At 37.8% G+C, this 23,054-nt stretch overlaps 1 protein-coding gene across 1 annotated transcript in view; it reads left to right on the top strand.

Annotated features, from left to right (window-relative positions):
• Positions 1 to 23,054, top strand: part of LIN9 (lin-9 DREAM MuvB core complex component) — a 38,671-nt gene that overhangs the window by 12,574 nt on the left and 3,043 nt on the right. Inside the window, exons 4-12 of the mRNA XM_038133245.1 lie at positions 680 to 784; positions 2,646 to 2,779; positions 6,771 to 6,896; positions 11,823 to 11,980; positions 13,087 to 13,220; positions 14,147 to 14,266; positions 14,440 to 14,541; positions 19,265 to 19,345; positions 22,637 to 22,762. Coding sequence (XP_037989173.1) covers positions 680 to 784; positions 2,646 to 2,779; positions 6,771 to 6,896; positions 11,823 to 11,980; positions 13,087 to 13,220; positions 14,147 to 14,266; positions 14,440 to 14,541; positions 19,265 to 19,345; positions 22,637 to 22,762 — 1,086 coding nt within the window. The remainder of the gene's footprint in view (positions 1 to 679; positions 785 to 2,645; positions 2,780 to 6,770; positions 6,897 to 11,822; positions 11,981 to 13,086; positions 13,221 to 14,146; positions 14,267 to 14,439; positions 14,542 to 19,264; positions 19,346 to 22,636; positions 22,763 to 23,054) is intronic.

Consider the following 23,054-nt stretch of genomic DNA (forward strand, 5'->3'; position numbering starts at 1 on the left):
AGGAATAACTAAATGAGATTTTTTTCATGACACATTTGCAATATCATTTCTTGTTTTCAGTCAGCCTTCCAATTCTTTCTGAGCTATAGCAGTACACAAGTAAATTTCACTTAGCATGAATTCTAAATTCCTTTTTCTGAGATTGTCACATAACTCTTCAAGATGTGTTTTCTTCACTCAATCTTCCTAGCATTTTGCTATGCAGATACTGTTAAAAAACCAACAAACACATGTCACTTTATTAGAAAACTCTTGCTAAAATTCTGTGTAGCTGAGAACATACAAAACAAATACAGTGTTTGAATAAACCTTTTTTTAAATCCAAAATTCAAAACAAATTATTTAACAGATGTACTACTTATAACCAAGGCAAGCTAAGATACACAAGTGTTTAGACACCTAACTCTAATGGAAACAAGTGGGAGTTAGGCTCTAAATACTTCTGGGAAACTGGGCCAGCAGTGTAGTAATGGTTATAGTTAGCACTGGAAAAGCCTGGAATCTTGAACTCCTTCTTCTCTCAGTCCTTAGATTTCTGAGTGTGAGGAGACACTATTTATTGTGCCTGAAACCAACAGGTGACAAGACAAGAGGCATTTCATTTCTCTCACTGTGAATTCTCTGCATGAACAGAGAAATCAGGTTTCTTGCTTGTAATTCTTAATTTTGTTCCCTACAGCCCTTCAGAAATTCAAAACGGAGTCGACTCTTCAGTGAAGATGATGACAGACAAATAAACACGAGGTCCCCCAAAAGAAATCAGAAGGTTGCAATGGTTCCACAGGTACCTACATACATGTATGGAGATATTTTTACCAAAAAGGGGAACAAGCTATCTGTTCTAGTTGAAAATTTGAATATATTTGCTTTTCAAGTCGCATTTTTGGTTTGTGAATCTTCTTGTGAGGAAAACTGTTGTTAGAAGGAAGCCACAATTCAAAACAGATTAATATTTTTCTTTCTTACCACTGGTTTTGTTTATGGGAGTACCTGTTCTTTGTGATATGGAACACAAACACACAGAGCTAGAAAGGATTCCAGACTCACTGCCCATCATTCTCCTGCAAACAGTCATCTCCTGTAGTCAGCATAAATTTATTCAGCTTCAGTTTAAGACTGCCTAAGTTTTTTGCACTGATTATGTAACTGAGAAGGTTGCTATAGAATTTAGTGTATCCCGGCAAGTTAGGGACTTGCTCTAGATTTGCAGCCTAACTGTGTTCATGGCCAGCTTTACCTTCTTGATCCTGTAATGCTAAAGTCCTCAGTTCAAAGAGCTTGTTTTTCCATCCTCCACTTGTTTGTCCACTCCTTGATACAGCACAAAAAAACAGCTGTAATTTGTCAGCCTTTATTTGTTATGATAGGAAGGGGAACATCTCTTTGTCTCAGTGAGTTGGCTCTGTAGTACCTTTGTCATCCACATCACTTCTCTGTGCCCTCACCTTATGAGGCTGAATTTACCTCACTGAAAAAGTGCTATTTGGATACTGCTCTGATTTGCCTTCTGAGCTGTGCTGTGCAGTGTCTGATGTGAAAAGCCTGGCACTCGCCATTTAGCTGGGTCTGTTCTGCCAGAGGTGAGAACCATGACATTCTTCTTCACTACCATGATTTCTGAAGTGTAGAAAGACTTGGTAATGTTCTAAACCCAGTTGTTTTTTCCTTAAATGTCTGATTCAGGAGGTCCAGTGATTGCCAGATAAATATTTGCTGCGGGGACTGCAGCTGTTGTAGTTCACAGATCTTGCTGTCCCACCAGGCTTTGTTTCCTGGAGTTCCTGTGGGAGAAAGGTGCTTGTATCTAGGGCAGCAGCAGCCAACAAGGTCCCTGCCTTATGCTTTATCCTGTTATTGCTGCTACTAAAGTCCAAAATACTTTGAATGTTTGGGGAAGGATAACAACTGATGATGGCATGGGGACCCTGTTAAACCTATAGTCTCAAAAAGCTGTTATTTTTTACAGAAAAGTTGTTCTTTCTGTCAGCTAAGACAGCCATCCTTGCAACAAAATTACAGGGTTTTTTTTTATGGTATTGTTTAAACATGGGTCTATCTATTATGCAAGCAATGTAAGACAGTGCTTTCCATGATTTATCAAATAGCTTTCAAATGTAGTTAACACTTGATTGCTCGTTTCACTTGCAATTTTCTAAGCAGACGCTCTGCTCAAGGCTTTGCCTGTGTTACATTCCTGTCCTAGCTTCATCCTCAGCTTAAGAAGAGTGGGCAAGAGTGGATGTTCTAGTGCAAATCAGGCAGGTGCTGCTGCTGGATCTGAGCTGCAACACCAGTTATGCTCACCTGAGACAGTCGGTGGGGCCTCAGAGTTTTGAAGTCTGTATATTTTGGTGCCATGCTGTTGTTACCGATAATGTAGTTTTCAGTGCTGGAAAATGTTTCTCTTAGAAGAGTTTTGTATGGAGATAATGGTATTGATCCTGTTAAAATTTGCTGTCTGTTCTGCTTGATTGCATTGCTGATATAATGCAGTAAGGGTTGTTCTAGATCTGCAAGAAAAACATTGCTATGTAACAATATGTGCAGACTTTTATCAGGAAAATCGGGTTTATTTGAATACTGAAAAATATTAGATTCTGTTTAACTGTTTGTTGTTTTTGTTTTGTTTTGTTTTTACTATATAGAAGTTTAGTACAACAATGTCCACACCAGAAAAGAAAGTGTCACAGAAGATTGGTTTACGGCTTCGGAACCTGCTCAAACTGCCCAAAGCTCACAAGTGGTGCATATATGAATGGTTCTATTCAAATATAGATAAGTATGTTTGGTTTGTATAATTATCTCTTATTAGTGTAGAAACAAGTAATTTTCTTAAATTCAGCTGCATAGTTCCATATATTGGTTAGATACTCCAGTTTATTCTTAAATTACTAGTTATGGAAAACTATTTTGTTTGGTGGTGGTGGTGGTGGGTGTTTTTCTTTTTTCTAATGAGCAATGTATATGCTCTTGGTTCTTTCCAACTACCAACTTTAGAAAGTCTTCTACAGAAAGCCTGCCTTCATGGATGTAATTTTCTTCTTATCACCTCTGCCTCTACCAGATACCAGATTTTTTTCATAATGCTTTTAGCATCTGAAACAAGAAGATATCAGAACACTTAGGCTTTTCTGAGCCCTTGCATCAGTGCTATACAGAGGAGATAGGAAGGACACTGCTTCTTCATAAAGTGCTGCTTTCCTAAAAGGTGTAAATGTTGGTATTAAGTATTTTTTCCCATCATCCTGTTTTTATTGTGATCACTAACAGAGCTTCAGGCTGTGACTGCTCAACTCTTGTGCAGATATCAACATCCTGCTTGGATCTCATAATGTATTTCCTGGACTATCTCATAATGTATTTCCTGCAGTTTGTGCCTCTGAGGTTTTGGCACTTGTTCTCTTAATGCCAGTATCACAGTGGTGTGAGTTGTTTAAAATAAACAATTTAATTTCTAAAATGTAAAAAACATTCTTGATCAATGGAATATTAAAATCTACACTGTTTGACTAATAGATGAAACACGAGTATTTAATATTCTAAAGAATGGCTTTAGAATTAAGCATTATTTTCCAGAATGTACAAACAAAATAATTACTGTTTTGCCTTCCTATTTTAATCACAATTGCTGTAGCTCTTTTTCCTTAACTGAGAAGGCAGTCATAGCAACAGAAAAACATTTTGGCATATATTCATCAAAAGTGGAAAAATTTCATGTCCATTTTAGTTAGTTTTAAATTCATCATCTCTAGGATTTAATTCCTTTGAAAGAATTTGTCTTTTCATGCTTCTTCCCCAATTACATGAAAAAAAAAAGAATAAAACAAAAAACCCCAACCCTGCTTATTTCTAGGAGTAATTTTAATATGTGACATTTTTAATAATGATTTTTGCAACAGACCAAGAACTTTTAGTATATTCTTAAAGAATTGTCTACAAAACTGTAGGTCTATCAGTAGGCTAGAATTTGAATTTAGCAGGTAATTCTGAAATCCTCCTTGATAGTTATCCATGTATGCAGGTGTGGTGGGTTCTCCTTGGCTAGACCAGGTTCTCATCAAAGCTGCTCTATCACTCCTCAGTTGAACACAGGAGACAAAATGTAACAAAAGGGTCAAAGGATGAGATTCAAGCACAGGGAGAGACCACACCACTTACTGTCATGGGCAAAACAGACTCGGCTTTGGGAAATTAATTTAATTTATTGCCAATCAAATCAAAGTAGGATAATAAGAAATAAAACTAAACCTCCCTTCTTCTTGAGCTTTATTCCCAGTTTTCTCTTCTCTATAATCCCCCATAAGCACAGGGGGACAGGGAAGGGGGGTTGTGGTCAGTTCATCACCTGTTGTCTCTCTCTGCTGCTCCTTCCTCCAGGGAAGGAATCCTGCCTCTCCCTTGGGAGCCAGTCCTTTGCAAAGTTCTCCAAAGTGAGTCCTTCCCACGGGCTGCAGTTTTTCACAAACTGCTCCAGTGTGGGCCCCTTCCATGAGATGTACTCCTTCAGGAATAGACTGCTCCAGTGTGGGAGCACACTTGGGACCCCCGTGAGGTCACAAGTCCTGGCAGAAAACCTGCTCCAGTATGGACTCTTCTCCACGGCTCCACAATCCTGCCAGGAGCGTGCCCCAGCAGGGGCTTCCCATGGGCTCACAGCCTCCTTTGTGCAGCCACCTGCTCCAGCGAGGGGCCCTCCATGGGCTGTCGGGACACTGCTGCTTCACCGTGCTCTGGTGCCTGGAGCACCTCCTTCCCTGACCTCTGCTGGGTGTCTGCAGAGCTGTTTCTCTCTGATACTCTTGCAGCTCTGTCCTGCTGCAGTTGCACAGGGGCTTTTCCCCCTTCCTAACTACGTTATTTCATGGGCACGACCGTGATCGCCGATGGCTTCAGCCTTGGCCAAGGGGTCCACCTTGGAACCAACTGGTGTTGGTTCTGTGGGATATGGGAGAAGCTTCCAGCAGCTTCTCAAAGAAGCCACCCTTGCAGCCCCCTATGCCAAAACCTTTCCTTGCAAATCAAATACAGCTTGTACTGCTCGTAAGATATTGAAATATTATAGCATAGTTTACTAAAAGACTGCATATCTTTGGAAGGAAAACTTTGATACATCTTGTTTGGAGTGATATGATCCAGGCTTAATAAGAAGCTCAAAAAAGTTTAAATCATATTGCTATCAACTGACAAAATATGGCTCACTTTACAAATCTCTGAATATTTTAATCAAATTATTGCATCCAAAATTCAAAATAAGTAATATGCCATGTCTGCTGTAAGTTTTTGAAATATTTTTATTTCTACAGCTGTCATCTATGGTTATTAGATTATTGAAGCTGATTCAGTTGAATTCTCTGTATACTACTGCAGTGGACTCTTTTCTGTAGAGTCCCATTGATTTTCCCAGGTGTCTGGGCCTCCAGAGACTTCTGAAGTGCTACTTACTGCTATGGTGTTCACAGGCCCTCAGAAGCAATGCACCTGTAACTTGCTTCCACCATTTTCTAGAGCTTCCAATCTTGTGGATGCTGTGGATTTAGAGTTTGCCTGCTTAAGGACAAGAGTTAGTAAGAGCAATCAAATACAGATTATCTTTCTCAAAACAAAAACAAAACCCAAGCTAAATAGTTATTCTTTATATAGATATGTTAAATATGGATAAAATGATAGTGTTGTATGCTCTTCTGTGTCTGTTTCCTGAGCCTCATTGCTCATTCTTTTTGTCTTCCTTTTCACTTCGTGCCACAGCTGCAGATCCTCCTACTGCAAAACTGTTCTATTCTATTCTTGCCTGGGTTTCCTTATATCTGTGCACCTTTCCTCTCTCCTGCCCCCCCAGACACTCAGTTGAAAGCAGTGTTGCTGCCAAGGTTCTCTTTGTTCTGTGCTGGGATACGTTCCACTCCAAACCCCAGTGCCCTGCACAGAGTGGAGAAAAGCAGCTTTCTCTAGGATGCAGTTATCCTTTTGTTCTTGCCGGGAGGGATCTATTTCAGTTGGACAAAGTCTTTTATTATTAACCTTCTATTAGATGGGCATATCTGCTGGTGCTCCCTTGTCTCCTCAGCCTAAGAAGGATGTGGTATTACAAAGAAAAAAGGCAGTCATAAAACAGAGCTAGAGATGGGTCATAGCATCAGAGAGAAATTCCTGAGTTGTGCAGGTCTGTTCTCTGAACTGTCACTTCTCTCATACTGATCCTGTGCTTCACCATGGAGTCATGGGATGATACAATAGAAGTCTCACCTGCACAGCGGTAGGGAATGATGAGTTGGTTCAATTTACTGTATTTTGGAAACTTCTGTTGAGAATCTGAGTTACAATTGAATGAATTGATGAAAAAGGGTACTGTCTGTCTGTTTCTCAGTACCATATTTTCCTTCCTTTTATTGTCAATATTTCATTCTGTGGTTTCCTTCAGTGTGTTGCAGTATCCTCATGACACTGAGCTGACTCTGCTGAAGTTTCATTTGGTGCCTTTTTATCCATTATAGAGCAGGATGAATTATGTGTATTTCTCTGTAGAAACTAGAGAAAGGAGCATTTTTAAATGTCAATAGTAAAAGCTAAACAATAGTCCTGGAAACATCTTGATTTTTGTTTTGGCTGAATTACAATTTTTTTTTGTTGTTCTTTGAATAGAAGTGTCTTAATCATGTGACTAATTTATATTAATATTTTTAATGTGTTTCTGATGATGGATGTTTTTTGCAATCTTGTGACAAAAGTTTACTTAGTGTGGTTAACACAGGACGACTCTTATGTTTCAACAGGCCACTATTTGAAGGAGATAATGATTTCTGTATATGCCTGAAAGAATCTTTTCCAACTTTGAAAACCAGAAAATTGACAAGAGTAGAATGGGGGAAGATCAGGCGATTAATGGGAAAACCACGGAGGTAAATTTTTCTTTCTTTTCTTTCAGCTATTACTTACATGTAATTTTGATGTTACTGAAATTATTCCTTTTAAAAAATTTTGCATTCATATAGTAGAACAAAACAATATCTTTAAAGTAGTAAAATTCATTGTATTGAGGTGTTCTCTGAGCACCTCTCTCCTCCACACACCCTATTCCTTAAATGCATATGTCCATGTAGCTTTCATGAGCCTATGCTTGAAATGTTCTCTTCCCACTCCAGATAACTAAATGTCCAAGCTAGGTTGTGTTAAAGTTGTTTTGTATCTTCTATACTGCAGTGCTTCCTGGCCTGGAAGAGCTGACCAATTTTTCACTAATGGGGTTTTTTTTTCTGTCTATAACCAGCTCTTCTTGAGGAAAACAAGTGTACATTCTCACCTCATTTATTTTATTATTGTTTCTAAACCATTTTAAAGATCCTCAACTTTTCTTAAATAGGCTATCAAGACAGAGAAAATATGAAGTCACCCATAAAGTATTGTCCATTGTAGAGAAGAAGCTAGAATTTAATGAAGGACATGGTGTTCTTTTTCTATTTTAGAATTTTTCATTCTTAAACTCTCTGATTAAGCTCAGCCTTTTCACAAAACCTACACAATTTAGCCAAGAGAAGGCTAAGGGAGGATCTCCTTTTTTTACATAAATATTTGAAAGGAAGGTATGGAGAAGACAGGGCCAGACTTTTTTTCCAGCATTATCTGGAGACAGGACAAGAGGAAATAGGCACAAGTGAGGTGGTAGAATCTCCATCCTAAGATGTACTCAAAGGCCCTCTGGATGTGATCCTGGGAAGCCTCCTGGAGGTCATTCTGCTGGAGGGGTTGGAGAAGGTAACCTCCAGAGGTCCTTCCAAACTTGACCACCCTGTCATTGTGTAAGTAGTATTTCATAAATTCATCAGCCTTTTATTTCTGTCATGCAAACACTGAGGCACTGAATCCATTTCTTCATATGGAAGATATGGAATATATTTCTGAATATATTCACTGAATATATTTCTTCATGGATCACTGAGTCAGGTTGTATTTTGCATGATGGAGACCATTTCATCTTCTGTACCTGCAAACAACATAAGTAAAAATTGTCCGTCAAGGGAAGGCAGCAGAACCAGCTTGAAAATAGCTCCTCTTGGAAAGATATTCATGTAATTTGAGCTTAGCTTAGATAGTTTTTCTTTTGTTGTCATGCTTCCTACTGGGAGAGAAATGGTATCTTTGAAGGTTATGTTATCAATTTCTCATTTGACTTTTGGCAAAAGTGGTTACCTTTCTGAAAGATCAGCTTGCCTCATTCAGCAGTCTGGTGGACCATTGGTAAAACTTCAGAGTCTTGGAATGGTTTGGGTTGGAAGGGACCTTAAAGATTGTCTGGTTCCAACAGGGACTGGAGTCAAGGGATGCCCTGGGTAGGAACCTTGACTACATCAGGTTGAAAACCCCATCCAACCTGGTGGGTTGCAAATTTCCTTTTGTTTTTCAGGGGCTCTTTGGGTTGGTTTTTTGATTTTATTTTTTAAACCAGGTGGAGAGTGATTTTGGGTTTGATTTGGGGGTTTTTTGTTCAGCTATCATAGGGTTATTTTTTTAAAAAAGAGAGACTCATACCAAAGGAACCAAAGGTCTAAATAGGCAGGAAATTGCTTTATCTAAATTCTGAAGAAGTATTTGACTGCATAAAGAGTCTGATTGTTTGTTAATGCAAACTTTGAGTTACTGCTTTATAGCTACATAAAGTAAGCATTCCTATTTGCTTTTTATTTCTTCACTAATATTGTTTTTTAAATTACTGGTAGTCTCTTTCAAGATGTCATGAGTGGTCTTTGGCCTTAGTTTTAAAAGATTTTGAATTATTCTAAAACATTTAAATGCTTTTTCAAGACAATTTTCATCTATCTCTAGAACAAAGATTTTTTTTTTTTAATTTTACCATTCTGTTAGAAATTTCTTCTCTCTATCCTCATCATATGGAGGTAAGCTATACACCATGTCAACACTGATATCTCCCCATGAGAGATTAAAATAACATTTTGCAGCCACAGTGTTGATGGCAGAGGATAATAGTGTCTCTGTGATAGTTATGCGCATGGTTGTCATCTTTTTTGTTGTTGTTCTTCAAATATATTGTAGTATTTTCTTACATCTGCTGCTACCTTAAATGTCCTATCACACATCAACAGTGTGTTTGATTGGCACAGCAGTATTCTTCATGAGAGCCTGCAAAGCTTGTAAGATTCCTGTAGACTGTGAGGAAAGATATGCTCCAGGAAAAGGAAGAGGTAATAGTTAGTTTTGTGTACTCTGTGTAAACTGAATTTGGCTTGTGAAATAGCAGTGAATATGAGTTAAGCTTAGATCTGTTTGTCCTGCCACTACATGATGGTGGTGATTCCTGTTAGTTCAAATTCTCGCAAGCAAGGTAAAAACTGAGAAAAATGTTCAACCTCTTAAGTCTCTACAGAAAGCTAATGAGTTTGCAATTTTGATCTGTACCATAGTTTTAATCTCCATTTTTTCATAGGATGGCATGAAGATAGCCTTCGTTAAATGCATTTGGGGAATGCTGGGGTGGAGGTTTCCTTTTACAGAAGCCAGAAATATATTGCAAATAGTTTCTACATCCATAGTTACAGCATTTGGGACAGAGACTTTTTAAGACCATCTGAGCTATCAGTAAAAGAGTAATTGCTGTTGTAGGGACTTTCCAAGGTCAGTGATTAGTACATCAGCATTTGATTTTGTATTTCTAAGAGCACGAGTCAAAAAACATCAGGTGATATTTGCTGTTCTTAGTGCAAGACCCTGGACATTATTAGAAGGACTTATACAAAGTCTGTGTTGCTTTTTTTCTGTTTTCTTTTTCTTTTTTTTTTTTTGCCTGTTTTGTTGTCTCGTTGTGGTTAGCCATTCTTCTCCTCAATGGACTTGAAAAGCTCTGACCTGCATTTTGCAACTTGATATTCACAGCCCACTGCAAGCATTATTTCACACCTGGTCCTCCCCAGTAGTAAATAGGAAGTCAATAGCATCAATAAATGAAAATATCCAAGTAAGCTCTTCCTAAGTTTCCCAACCACTATATCCCTCTCTGTGTCTGCCACATCCCTTCCCAGATATTTTAATTTCTTTCCTAAGAGGAGCACTGGAACAATACATAATTCCAGGTAAACACATTCTGCTCTTCAGTGGTAGTGAAGCTGGTGAGTGGGACACACACCTACAGCCTCAATCTATAACAGAATTTCGTGGCTATAGAAAAACTAGATTAAACTAGACTGTACAAGAGGTGATTTTTGTGCTGATAGAGGTTGGAAAGCCTCATATGGGAGTCTTCAGTGCAGTGCATTTCTGCATTACCTGACAAAAGTACCTCACAGCTTCAGTTCGTTCTTGCCTCTGTTTTTCTCCCATGTCTTGCTTAGGACTAGGATTTCATTGTGTTAACACTGGGAGAAAACAGGTGGCCTATGCCCCATATAACTTAGAAAACATGTATAAGATAAAAGGCCACTGATGTGTGCATGTAGAGTGTGAAACTGCTGTCAGTATGAAACAAAATGGTCTCAGCATCCTGGCACCTTAGTGCTACAGTCTTCCTATACACCATGCCAGGAAGAGAATTCGTGGAGAACAGGTAGAGGGCTTTGTGGAACTCTCCCAGGGAGGGATATACAGAAGAATGTTTGTTTCAGCAAATAATAGGAGAGTAGTAGAAGGAGACTTGGAAAAAGGAGCTGACTTCTTAGTAGTACTGTGTTGGAGATTGCTGAGGAACATCTTGAAGGGATTTAGGTCAGAAAATAATTTGTAGTGCAGTAGAGGGAACCATCAGCAGAGTTGACATGGTCTTCTAAAATAACTTGATAATATAGAATTTATTGATCAGTAATCAATATATAACTATGAGTTCCACAGGAAATGTTTAATCTGCATTTGGCTGCAGTAAAGCAATTAACAAAGGTGGCAATTTTTTTTGATAAATGACTTTCTGCAATCATGCAGACTTAAAATAACATTTGTGCACCTTTTTAAAATTACTTCTTTCATTGACACGAGAATGAAGAAACTTTTTTAAGTAAGGAATGAAAGATAGGATTGAGTCCTTAATGTCTTTGTGCTTTGTGTTTATCTCCCTCATGAATCTTGCCTATTCAGTAGGTTAGAAATGAAAATTCATACCAAGTAAGCACTTTGGGAGTGAGCCTTCCATCTTTTAGATTGCATTTTGAGAACAACCCTACCCCCCCAAAATGGGGAAGAGGACTACTACAGATGATCTGACTTTTACACAGTAGCCCAAGATCAAAGAAACTTTTACTATGATCACCCTCTGAGCAGTTCATCGGCGTTACAGAGATTTTGGGGCTGAGTTGTGCTTTGCACAGGTGCAAGGAGATGAGACAGAGAAGTGCCCTTTTATGTGCTGAGTCTGGTGCCTTTTCATACTCAGTTAGCTTAACAGAGCTAATAAGCACATGTGAAAGGGCTCTCTTGTGCATCAGTAAGTGCTGGCAGCCAGGGCACTCACAGGACTCCCTTCTCAGTGCATTGAACTGGCATCCAGAGCAGAGTGGGGCCAGCTTTAGCTTTCTTGTGTCCCTAGATGGATCCTTACAAGCAGAAAAATCCTAAAAAGTTATGCTCTTTAGATATACTACTGCAACAGCTACTATTCCTGAGTATTATTTAAAATAGACTCTTATTTTAAGGGTGAGAATTCTGAGGAGTAAGCTTTTCTAAATGCATTAAACAAGATTTTTTTTCTCTTGAACACATCACCCCAAGCTTTTTCATTTTCTCACACTGATTTTTTTAAACTATGCCTATTTATTTCATGTGCCTTCACATCTCTATGTTTTGAGTGATTAATTTAAGTGTAATATATATTTTATCTAATGATATTGCAGGTGTTCCTCTGCATTCTTTGAGGAAGAGAGGTCAGCATTGAAACAGAAACGGCAGAAAATCAGACTTTTGCAGCAGCGGAAAGTTGCAGATCTTTCACAGTTCAAAGATCTTCCAGAAGAAATTCCATTACCGCTTGTAATAGGAACAAAAGTTACAGGTAATTTCTTAAAACCAAACAAAAGAAGCAGCCAAGTGTATTTTGCAAAGATTTTAGTAAGTCATAATCCACTTAGTGCACATAATTATAATAAATGTAAAACATCAAAATTGTATTGTTTTTTTTTTTTTTTTAGTTAATTGAGAAGGTGCCTGTGAAGATTAGGTGGTATTTTTAAAACATTGCTAAGATTTTGAGGTGCAAACTTAGTATGACTTATTCTTTCTGATATTTAAATTGTAGGATTTCTTACATGTCTAGTGTATCACATTTTGGAGAGAGGGAGATGCTTAATTTCAAAATACTGAGTGTTGTCTGAGTTTAAAATCTGACCTATTATAAAACGCAAACTTTATTTTTCCATAAATAGAAAGCTATGTGTTTTGAAACAGATAGGCAATTGATATTGCAGTGTAATTGGATGTGTAGGCTAAACATGATATTGCCTTACTAAAAAACCTGAGGAAGGAATATTATTGAAAACATTCCACAGGTTTTGCCTAGTTTTATGAAAATTTGAATTCCTCCCTCCTGTCTGATTTTGGTCCAGGTGCTTTTCACTTCAGCATCTCCTATTCAAGCCACGAGTGTTCATTGCATTTTTTGTGTTGAACACCACTGCCCTTAGCTCTTGCTGAAGAGCAGACGTGCACCACACTGCCTCTCCTCACTCTCCTAGACCTGTATCCTTCCAGTGTGGAAGGACCTGCCTTCCACACTTTTTTTTTGCTAAATATGCAGTCATCAGAGGAAGGGTTCAGAGAGAAGTGCTGTGCAAAGTCATCTGGAAATTGGCTTTTGTCTGCCAAATCTGTCAGAAGGTACTGTGTATGGAACAGTAGGAGTTTCTTAGACGTAAGTGTAGTGCTAAGGATTAGATTTGGGAAATGTTTGACCTTCAAACTTAAATTTTGTAAAAAATTAGGTAATATTTCTATTACATACTTCTTTTTTTCTGGGTTTGCTATTTTTTTTCCATTTAATATACAGCCTTTAAAGTATATATATGAAGAATTACTTGCAAAAGATGTAATAAATCTGGTTTTGTTATTTGTATCATGGCATTGTAATGTTTGGTTTCTTGGTTCTCCTGTTGTTGTTTTCAGCCCGTTTGCGAGGTGTCCATGATGGTCTGTTCACTGGACAAATAGATGCTGTAGACACTCTTAATGCTACCTACAGAGTGACTTTTGACAGGGCAGGTCTTGGAACACACACAGTCCCAGATTATGAAGTTCTTGTAAGTATTAATGACACATTCTAAAAGTAGCTGTAATAAGAAAAAGAAATTTTAAAAATCTACAGTGATACGCTTTAATCAACTATAAGAAATTACACCCAGGTGGTATTGTCATAAAGTAGAAACAAGCATAACAGATGCATGGGAAATTCCAGGTTAATAAAATTTTACTGTTTATGGTCCTACAGAACAGGATAACCCTCTATGATTAAAGCAAAATGGCTCAGGGTGGAATAATTTACTAGACCAGCTATATTGTAGGCTGTTACAATAGCCTGAGTTCAATATGAAGAAATGCAGTGAGTAGTATAAGATCCCAAAGAGAATTCTTCAATGGGATCCTGCCAGGATTTGCAGAAAATGTTCAAGAAAACCCTTGCCCTTTGTGATTTGCCAAAGTCAGGAAAGGCCTGTGGGAGTTGCAAACAAGTATTACAAGTTGACTGACCTTGATTTTGGAATTTCTTGTACTAATGAAGCTACCTGGGAGGATGATGTTTTGGTCAAACATTTGGAGGTTATCTCCCAGTTCCTAGGCTTTGTTCCTGCCAGGCAGTCCAGCCTAGACTGCAAGATTTCTGGAGGACCTCACTTTCTTTTGTATCTTGTGTGGCGTTGGATCTACATAATTCTTCTAGTCTCTGTCATGGTCTGAGTTTGGATCCTCTGCTGAGCTCCTGTTGTAATTTACCTGCCAGTAGCATTTTTGGAAATGTTCATGCAGGTTTTATTTGATGTGATGCCAGAACACTTTGAAAACTCCTAGACCAAAAGCAAAGCGTTAATCTTTTCCTGCTGTTGGGTTGGGGTGTGGATAGGCATGGCTAGTCCAGATCCCAGAAATAAATTGCATGTTCCAAAAGGGTAAAAATTAATTAGACGCTGAAGTATCTCCTTCTTTCCCCTTTCCCTTTCCCCTGTGGCAGAGTAACGAGCCCCATGAAACCATGCCAATAGCTGCCTTCGGACAGAAACAGCGGCCTTCGCGCTTCTTCATGACGCCTCCCCGATTGCCCTACACTCCTTCACTCCAGTCTCCAATCACAGTAAGTTACTCTGTTCAAGTGGTGTTAATCACTGAAGTGTTTTTTCATACATGTTGAAGCTGTTACCTTAAAAAGTTTTTGAGATTAATTTTCTGACATTATTTAGCATGATCAAAATTTTAGCAAAACTGGGTGAAAAGAAGGTGTTCATTTAGATGTTTTATCCTTTGTAGGACAGTGATCCTTTATTAGGACAATCTTCATGGAAAAACAAAATTTCAGGCACAGATAGTGAAACACTAGGAGGCTTTCCAGTAGAATTCCTCATTCAAGTGGTAAGTATTAACTGCAGCTCTTAATTTTGTTGTTTATTGTGCTTTTGTGTTTATTGTGCCAATTCTTCTGCAGTTCAATGACCTTCTGTTCATTTATGACAAATATGGTAATAGCCCAATTAACTTTTGAAGAGATGTTCATGTTTGGTTTTTATTCCCCTTCTTAATTTTCTCACTTGTTCATAACCTTTGAAATATGCTGCTTTTCAGACCACAGAGGGCCTCAAAAGTGTCTTATTTTCCCAGATCTACCATTTTTTCTTTTAAAAAAGTTATTATTTGTACGTGCAGACTTTAAGACTTCTTTATTTTTTAAAAATATAGTTACATAGTGCAACGATATATTTTATGTTATATAATGTTCTGTCCTCTTGGAGAAGAAAAGCAACACTCATTTCCATGCAAGCAAGCATTCATTTTATAGATAACACTACACAGAAAATCCCTTTTTTTTCACCTTTACGAAATAATTTTTCAGTGGTTTTTGCTTACTAATTCAGAAAAGCACAGACAAGTAATGTTAGGAAGCTGAGGTTCACTGAATATTAAAATTGAAGCATTTTCCAGGATGATGGAGGAATGCAGTTGCTCATGTTGGCTTAGCTTAAGATCAGTGATTGAAGTCTTTAACAAGGAAAGCAGTTTTGAACATGCCAAAGGAGATTGGAATGATTCATGTTTAAAATATTAAGAACTGAGAAATAAAATGCCCCTCAGATTTTAAAGTCTGTGTCATTGGTCAAAAGAATAAATTTGTGTCAGAAGCTCACATGACACACTAACATTTGGGCCGTTCAAACATAATGAATTTCGTTTGACAGTATCATCTATTCAGTTTTTTTTTAGAGGAAACTCGTATGAAGCTGATTTTGAAAAAGGTGGCATGGCATCTAACTTAGCTAAGAAAATTTAAAATAGATGTAGTTGCTATAAGATTCATTATGGTAAAATTGAAATACAATTGAAATGAAAGATAGAGTCTTTATGACCTAAACTGTATCTGCAGCTGTCCTGTTTGAGTCAGGGAGTATGATCAGTGAGACTTGGTAACTAAGGTGTATTGAGCTTTACATCTACTTGGTACATCAAATTGATCTGTTTATGATCTTTTCCCTGCATTTAAAATATGACAGTGTGTGATTTGTCAGTCACATGTGGCTGTATGTTACTACTCAGTATAAGGAAATCCGAGTTTTATAAGTACAGGCCTCTTGCAAATGGTGGCATTTTACAAAGATACCACATTAATATGTATTTTTGCTTGAAGATTTTCAAAATTTTTGAACAAAATCAATCCACAGATTTTTGGTGTTTGTCTGTTTGAGCAACGACAAGGAATCACAGGGCTTAAACATTTATTGAAGGACTTGAAGCATTGTTTTTAAGAATCAATTAATTAGAAGTTGTAGGAGGTACTGAAATTTGTGCAGTACATGAGACTGGTGAGTGCTAATTATTAATTGTGCTGTATTCACCAGTCCAGATGTATTTTTATGTTAAGGGTTGTTGCTCAGGATGGTTTTTTAGCCTTTTTTATAGACTGGTACTTAAAAAAAGTCAAATCCCTTTTTCTCATTTAATGTTGATTCAGAAAGTAAATGGTCAAAAACAGTTTGATTCCCAGAAAAATTTCTCAAAAACTATTGCTAGGCTGTTATTTATAAGATCACAAAGAAACAATTTTGTGGGAAGAATTTTGGACAAACCAGAAAATACAGAGCACACCTCAAATAATTTTCAACCCAACCCTCTATTTCCCTCATCTGAAATTAATTTGGAAGAAGAGGAAGTGAATCCAAAATCACATGCAAACAATGACAAATAAATGTTAGGGATATTCTCTTCACCTATAACTTGAAGTTTTAAGAAAATATTGGGACTTGTAACAACTATTTTAATCATTGTTCTACACTGTCTTAGTTTTTCTGCATCTTTATATTTATTACTACATGTTACAATTTGACATCTGAGACTGTGGACTGATGCATTAGAAGACTGGCTGAAAAATTAACATGATATTAAGAATAAAGTCAGCAATAAATGAGTAATAATTTTTTTTTAAAAATCTTTCATACTTAATTAATTATGTGATGTATCCTTAAGTATTTCATGTGCTATATGGCAGATCAGAATCAGTAGATTGCATTTGTACATTCTAGACAGTATTTAAATTTGGAGGACGTTTTTCCAAGTATTCAGCTACAGCTTTTTTTTATTTTCCTTCCTCCCTGCTTCCTTTTTTGTTTTGGGGTAAAGAATTCGATGGGAAGGCAGCACTGTAGGACAAAGCAGATGTTGGCAGGTCGCTGCATGCCCGGTAGAGGGAGTGTGGTGATGCAGCACGGGCACTGCAGTGACCTGGCGTCTGCATGTGGGGAAAGGAGGGATCTTCCCAACTTAAATGCAGGAGGAACAATCTGAAAATGAGCACTCAAATTTTGGCTGTTTTCTCCCTATGAAAATTTTGAAAATATTGCATAGTAAGTTGTCACACGCTGCATTTTGAAGTGCTCGTATTTTATGACTAACAAATGAAATCAGAAGTGAAAATCTAAACATTCTGGTTGGGTTGTCCCTTCATTTCTTTTAATGTGGAAAAGCATTGTACTAAAAACTTGTTTCCAGTTTATTGAGAACTATTAATTGCAACAGTAAACAGAATGAGTTATGGTGAAAATAGAGTTGTTAGGCAAGAATTTCTCAAGACAAATAGGGCTAGACTGGATTATAGCATTCACTGGCAGATGAAAATGGAGGTCGATGTAATAAAATGTACCCCTGAGAGAAAGCTGGTGAACATGATAAATACAGTGAAAATCCTTAGAATCAGATTATCCTGATCACTGGAATATATCTTGGAGTAGGATGAATATAATAGTAAATCCAAGCTCATCCACTGGAGAACTAGCACTGTGCATCCTCACATGTGTCTGCACCTCAAAGTAGAAGTTAAGAATCAAATGCCTTGTGAATTCGGTGAACAAATTATATATTCTGCATTAATCTGGGGACTCGTCAACTTCATGAAGCAGAAGAATGTGTTTGGCAGTTGCTGGATGGTGATGACCACAGAGCTTGACAAAGAATTTTTTGGCAGCAGTGGCCGATGGTGTACAGTGCTTTTCTTCCTCACAGGTGTTTTATTGGCAACACAAACCCTTGTGTGGTGTGTTAGAAACTAGATCAGAGAGGCAATCCAGTTCACAAGTAACAATTTTAAACCTTTTGTTTCTTGCCCCTTCTGAATTTGTTTTTTTGTCATTATCTCTTCTGTGATTGGGTTCTTCATGCAAAATGCAAAGAGCAAAAATGCAAGTGCTGTCACTGGGGGACAGCACAAGGACAGAAATGAGCAGCTGGAGCTGGGAGGCTGATAACCCATGCAGTGTTGCCTCTGCACCTCTGGCCATGGCTCACTATCCTTTCATAAGATGCATCTGGCAAAATATTTGGAGTAGAGAGAAATACTGATGCCATTTTACAGGTTTAGTTTCCTGGTGTGTCATTCAGAATAGTGTTACAGGCTTCCTGTGCTCACACACAGGAAAGATGGCAGTGAATGGAAAAAGATACAAAAAGGGTCACAGAAGTTTAAGAGATGAAGAGCCCTTTAAGGGAGTGGAGTCTGAAAAGGCTTGTGTTGTGCTTAGTCTGGTGGAAGAACAGTGGAGAAGAGACGCTTTTACTGTCTCTGAATAAACAGGGATAAATACAAGGAGGGAACACTATATTTAGCTGAAAACCAGCTTTGGCTGTTTGGCAATTCTGAACAAATTGCTATGAAGTGAAAAAGAATGCATTTAGTATGGAAATTCCCAGACTATTCCTCATTAGCTGCAAGAGATCCTGGAACAATTTGCTAATTACAATTTGTGGGGGCAAGCAACCTGGCTGGATTAAGGCTGAACTTGAAAATCACAAAAGTGATTCTCTATAAATCAGATGTGTGTTGAACTAGGAGTTCCTATTTCTCCCAGTCATGTGTTTCACTGCCAGGATTCAGTTAACCCCTCTGGAATTTATAAAACCTGAAATTTTTGCTCTGTTTACTCCAGTAATAAAAGTGTTGCTGGTTGTAGTGAAGCTAGGATTTCTCTCAGGGCCCTAGATTATGAATAGTTTTGGGAGTGATGAGTATGTTGAAGGTGCTCCCAGTGGTTTCCACTTCAGCCTGCTAGGTCCCCAGGGCAGGAGACACAGGGCATTCCCATTACAAAAGAGGGAAATGGAAAGCCCAGAGTTGTTCTCTATAAAATAGATCCAATCTCTATACCAGGGTTTACTGCTGGAGTTTGCACAAAGGGCTGGTGCTTGATGGAGGGCACAGCTGAGAATTGTGTGGGAAAAAAGGTGCAGTTAGGTGAGTGGTACTAATTGTAGTATCATGACCATAACACCCTTCACTCTCCTTCAGCCTATTAAAAAAAAAGGTTCTTCAGCCTGCAGCTGGCCATAAATCATGTTAGTCTTCCTGTAGGAAATTTCAGCTGATGGATTTTAGCACTCAGCAAGTTAAGGCACTTGGAATTGCTTTAAAAAATCTCTGGAAATTCCATCATTTAATTTTAATTAATTTTTATTTCTGCTTCTTAACTTGATCAACAACTGAGAAACACATTTTAAATTATGAAAGAAACAGGTATGGTTTTTTGTCTTGAATTTCTATGGCGTTTCAAAACTGCTTAAGGATCAGTTCTTTCTAAAAATAGTTCCTTTGTTTTAGACCAGGTTATCGAAAATCCTTATGATCAAGAAGGAACACATCAAACAATTGAGAGAGATGAACACGGAAGCAGAAAAGCTGGTGAGAATGTTCTCTTTTTTGGTTATTGAAACAGGATGTGCTTTAACAGCTAATGCAAATAAGGAGTGTAGTCTAAATAAAGTTAATTAGGAGTGTAGTTTAAATAAAATCTGTATTTTGTTTCTTTCTGTTACATGAAATGTCTTTATTATTTTTAAAGACAAGTCAGATCAGTTGTTTCAAATATGATTCTCCTTCGAAAGAACTGTGCTTTGGAAACTGATTAATGTTAACGTCAGGATAGCACATGTCAGTTAACACATGAAGTAAGGAAATACTGTGTACCTTGAGAATTTGGAGTACAAGTTTATATGGTAAGACATTTATGCTAAAACTGTTTTGCAGATGGTGGATGGTTAAAGCAGTTCCTCATTTCAGAGATTTTTGCGTAAAGCTCTGAGTGCCCTTGACTGGCATTTAAAGTTAAAGTACCACAGCATCTCCAGAGTAATTAGCAGCAGCAGCAGAATAGTTTTTCTAGCTAACTTTATCTAATCAGCAGTCAATAAATCCAGATTATAAGAGTGGCTTTTCTACCACCCATGGCTATAAATTAACTTGAGAAAGCTCTCGGTCTCAGCCTTCTGCCAGCATCCATCCAGGCTGCTGTCTCTGCAGTGTACAGAAGGCTAAAGGTTTGTGGAGAAGAAGAATGGAAAACAATTGGTTTATTTCTTGAAACAAAACAGTTGGGGTTTTTTTCCATGTAAAATATTTGAATGTTGAAAGATGTGATTTCTTGTGGTGAGATTTCTCTTTGTGCCTTCAATGATCATGTGCATGTGTGCATTCTGTTACTCTGCTTCCTACTGCCCCATCTCTGTGTCTCTGTAATTTTCTTCTTCTGTGCCATGGTGTTCTTCAAAACCTTGTTATCACTTCAGTTACTACATTATTTTTCCTGCATTTTGTGTGTTAGTAACTAAACTAGATGCAAAGAGAAGCAAGATTAAAACATGTCATTGCAACCTTCAACTCTGATGATGAAAACTTACCAACTCTTCCTAAATTAATTTTTTTCTGAGGTATTCATAATTTTGCATAGATAAGGAGGTCCATAGGAATGGCAGTATCCTTGCTCTAGCAAGAACCTGAATGTTAGCTCAGCTATTAAGCCATAAATTAGCTGTATTGTTACTTTTCTTGGTCTCCTTTTTCCACGGAAGGGAAAGAGCAAAAAAGCAACTGGGAAGGAAATATAGAAATAGATGCTACATTTGCTACATTTTAGCTCATTTGTAACCTGGCTAAGGACTTTGAGATACTTTGCCATTGTTCCCTGCTCTATTTCTCTTGAAAACCAGCAATCATAAAGCAACTCCCATTAGTGCTCAAGGCTGTCCTGATAAAAATAGAGGATGTGATACCTTCCTATTGGGCCATATTCTTAGCCCATCTTCTAATCTTCTTTGTCCCTTGGCAATCCCATCTATGTTTCTGCCACTGAGTATGTGTTGCTTCTCCTTTAAAATATATTTTCTTTGAACAAGAATCTTTTTCTGACCCCAGTTCACTTCAACATCAATGACATACCTGAACTTGAATAAAATCGAATCCTTTGAGTTCATTCAGGTGTGCCTTAGTTGTCAGACTTTGATAATAACTCATACATTTGTCATTTGATAATTGTTAGAGTACCACTGCTGTTTGGTTTAAAGTAATCCTTTTGTGAGGACTTCTGTTCAATGACTGATTCAATATAGAGATAAATGGAACTGACCAAAATCAGAAATGGTACTGAATGTAGGCCACTCTTATCTGGCAATAATAATAAATTTACACGAGTCAAGGGATGCCTTCAGAGGAGCTATTAATGTATACAACTGTACATTTTTTGTCTAATTTTTTCTTGACATCACTGTACTAGTCTGGGTTGCAGGCTATAAACAAATCACTGTGTACATTAAACAGTAAACATTTGGATAAACAAGTATAAATTGAAAGGAGGTGCAATAAAAACAAGGTAAAGGTAACGCTGGTTGTGTCAGAGAAGCATCTAGATCCTTGGTGACAGAGGTGTTACCTGCTTCCCTACTGAAAGCCATCCATCTCTTGTCAGTTTAGTTGTTCATCAGTGTGTTTCCAGGTCTTGGGTTGTGCCCAGGTCAGAAATAGTGTTGCTGCTGCTGAGAAATATTTCTTTTGTCATCACTAGCATAGAATGCCCTTAGCCTTTCCTCTCCAACAGGGAATTCATAGTTGTCTGCAGCTTTCACAGCTAAGCTGGAGCAGTTCAGTTTGCTCTAAGGGAACTGGTCACTGGAGAAGGTCTGAAAGATTTAACATTTTATGTTCCACAGCTGCAGAAAGTATGCCAAATGTATGCCACTTTCCAGTGAATTCTGGAATTATGGTGTTAGTTTGAAGCCCTGTTAAGTTGGTATTCAGATTTGTAAATCCCTGGAGAGCATCTCAGTGATTAGGCTTAACGGGGAGCTTTGAACTGAACTCATAATTGAAACCTTTTGAGTTTTTGACCAAGATTATCCTTATGGAGGCTCTTGACTTTGCAATTTGCTTTCTCTTATGTGTGAAATCTATAGCTCCAAGTTTTGCTTGTAGGAGGTACCTGTATCTCAGTCCTATGGCTGGAACTACCTCTAGCTTCTCTTGCAAGAGGCAATTTGGAGAGGAAATTTTATAATATATTGTATGTTTTGCTTCAATTTCACAAATATCACCCAAACAATGTCAAGCTGTATTCTGAAAAGAGCGTAAGAAAAAAGGTACTGTATTTTGGTATTTATTCTTTTTGTGGAAAATCATGCTTACAAAATACTGTTACCAAATATAAGCTCTGGTAACTTTTTTTTTTTGGCAGAACTGCTAGCTGTAACAGAAGGTGTGTAGCACTGAGTCATCCTCAAATGACCAATAAGTTACTAGCCAAATGTGCCCCCCATCCTGCAGCAGAGGTGGTTGAGGCCATATTGTCCTGTACTGTTCCTCTGCTGGCAGCATAGTTTTCTGCTCAACCAGCAGGGAGAAGCCATGCCATGCCCAGCTGCTAGAGGAATAAGCAGGTCAGACCACAGTCATCTTCTGTAGCATTTACCACCATAGATTATTGCAGCCCTTCAAGAAGGGAATAAAAGCATGGTTGTTACCTGCACAGTTTCACTTGGAGTTATAAATAGTAATACTGCATTTTAGTATTTTGTATGTTAACATTTTTTTCTATTTGACTCTGGGATTTCAAATATCTCAGTATTATTTTCAAGTAAAAGCTCCTTTTGATGAGTTCAAAATCTGGTATTGCATTAACTTTGATATGTTTTGTGTTTTCCACAGAAATCCTATTCCATGCCGATTGGCATTGAGTTTCAGAGGAGATATGCAACTATTGTTCTGGATCTAGAGCAACTAAACAAAGACTTAAATAAAGTTTTGCATAAAGTTCAACAGTATTGCTATGAGGTAAGATCTTGCTGGAATCTCTGTGTACTTGGTGGTTTTGCTCAACCTAATTAGAAAACTGAATTTCCCGGGAATAGGGGGTGAAATGAAACTCTTGGTAGCTGTGTTGGATTCCTTCTCTGGAATTTGAGCTGCCTTTGAGCAATGCTTTTCCTGATACCAGTGGCCTGCTCTTAAGTAGACATACTTAAAGGAAAAACCACTGTGTACACAAACTGTCTTTGAAATCATCTCATTTCACACATCCACCAAAAGCAAAGGACAAAGGACATCTTCATTCTGAATTTCTCCC

Source organism: Motacilla alba, chromosome 3, assembly GCF_015832195.1.
Source record: "Motacilla alba alba isolate MOTALB_02 chromosome 3, Motacilla_alba_V1.0_pri, whole genome shotgun sequence".
NCBI classification, from domain to species: Eukaryota; Metazoa; Chordata; class Aves; order Passeriformes; family Motacillidae; genus Motacilla; species Motacilla alba.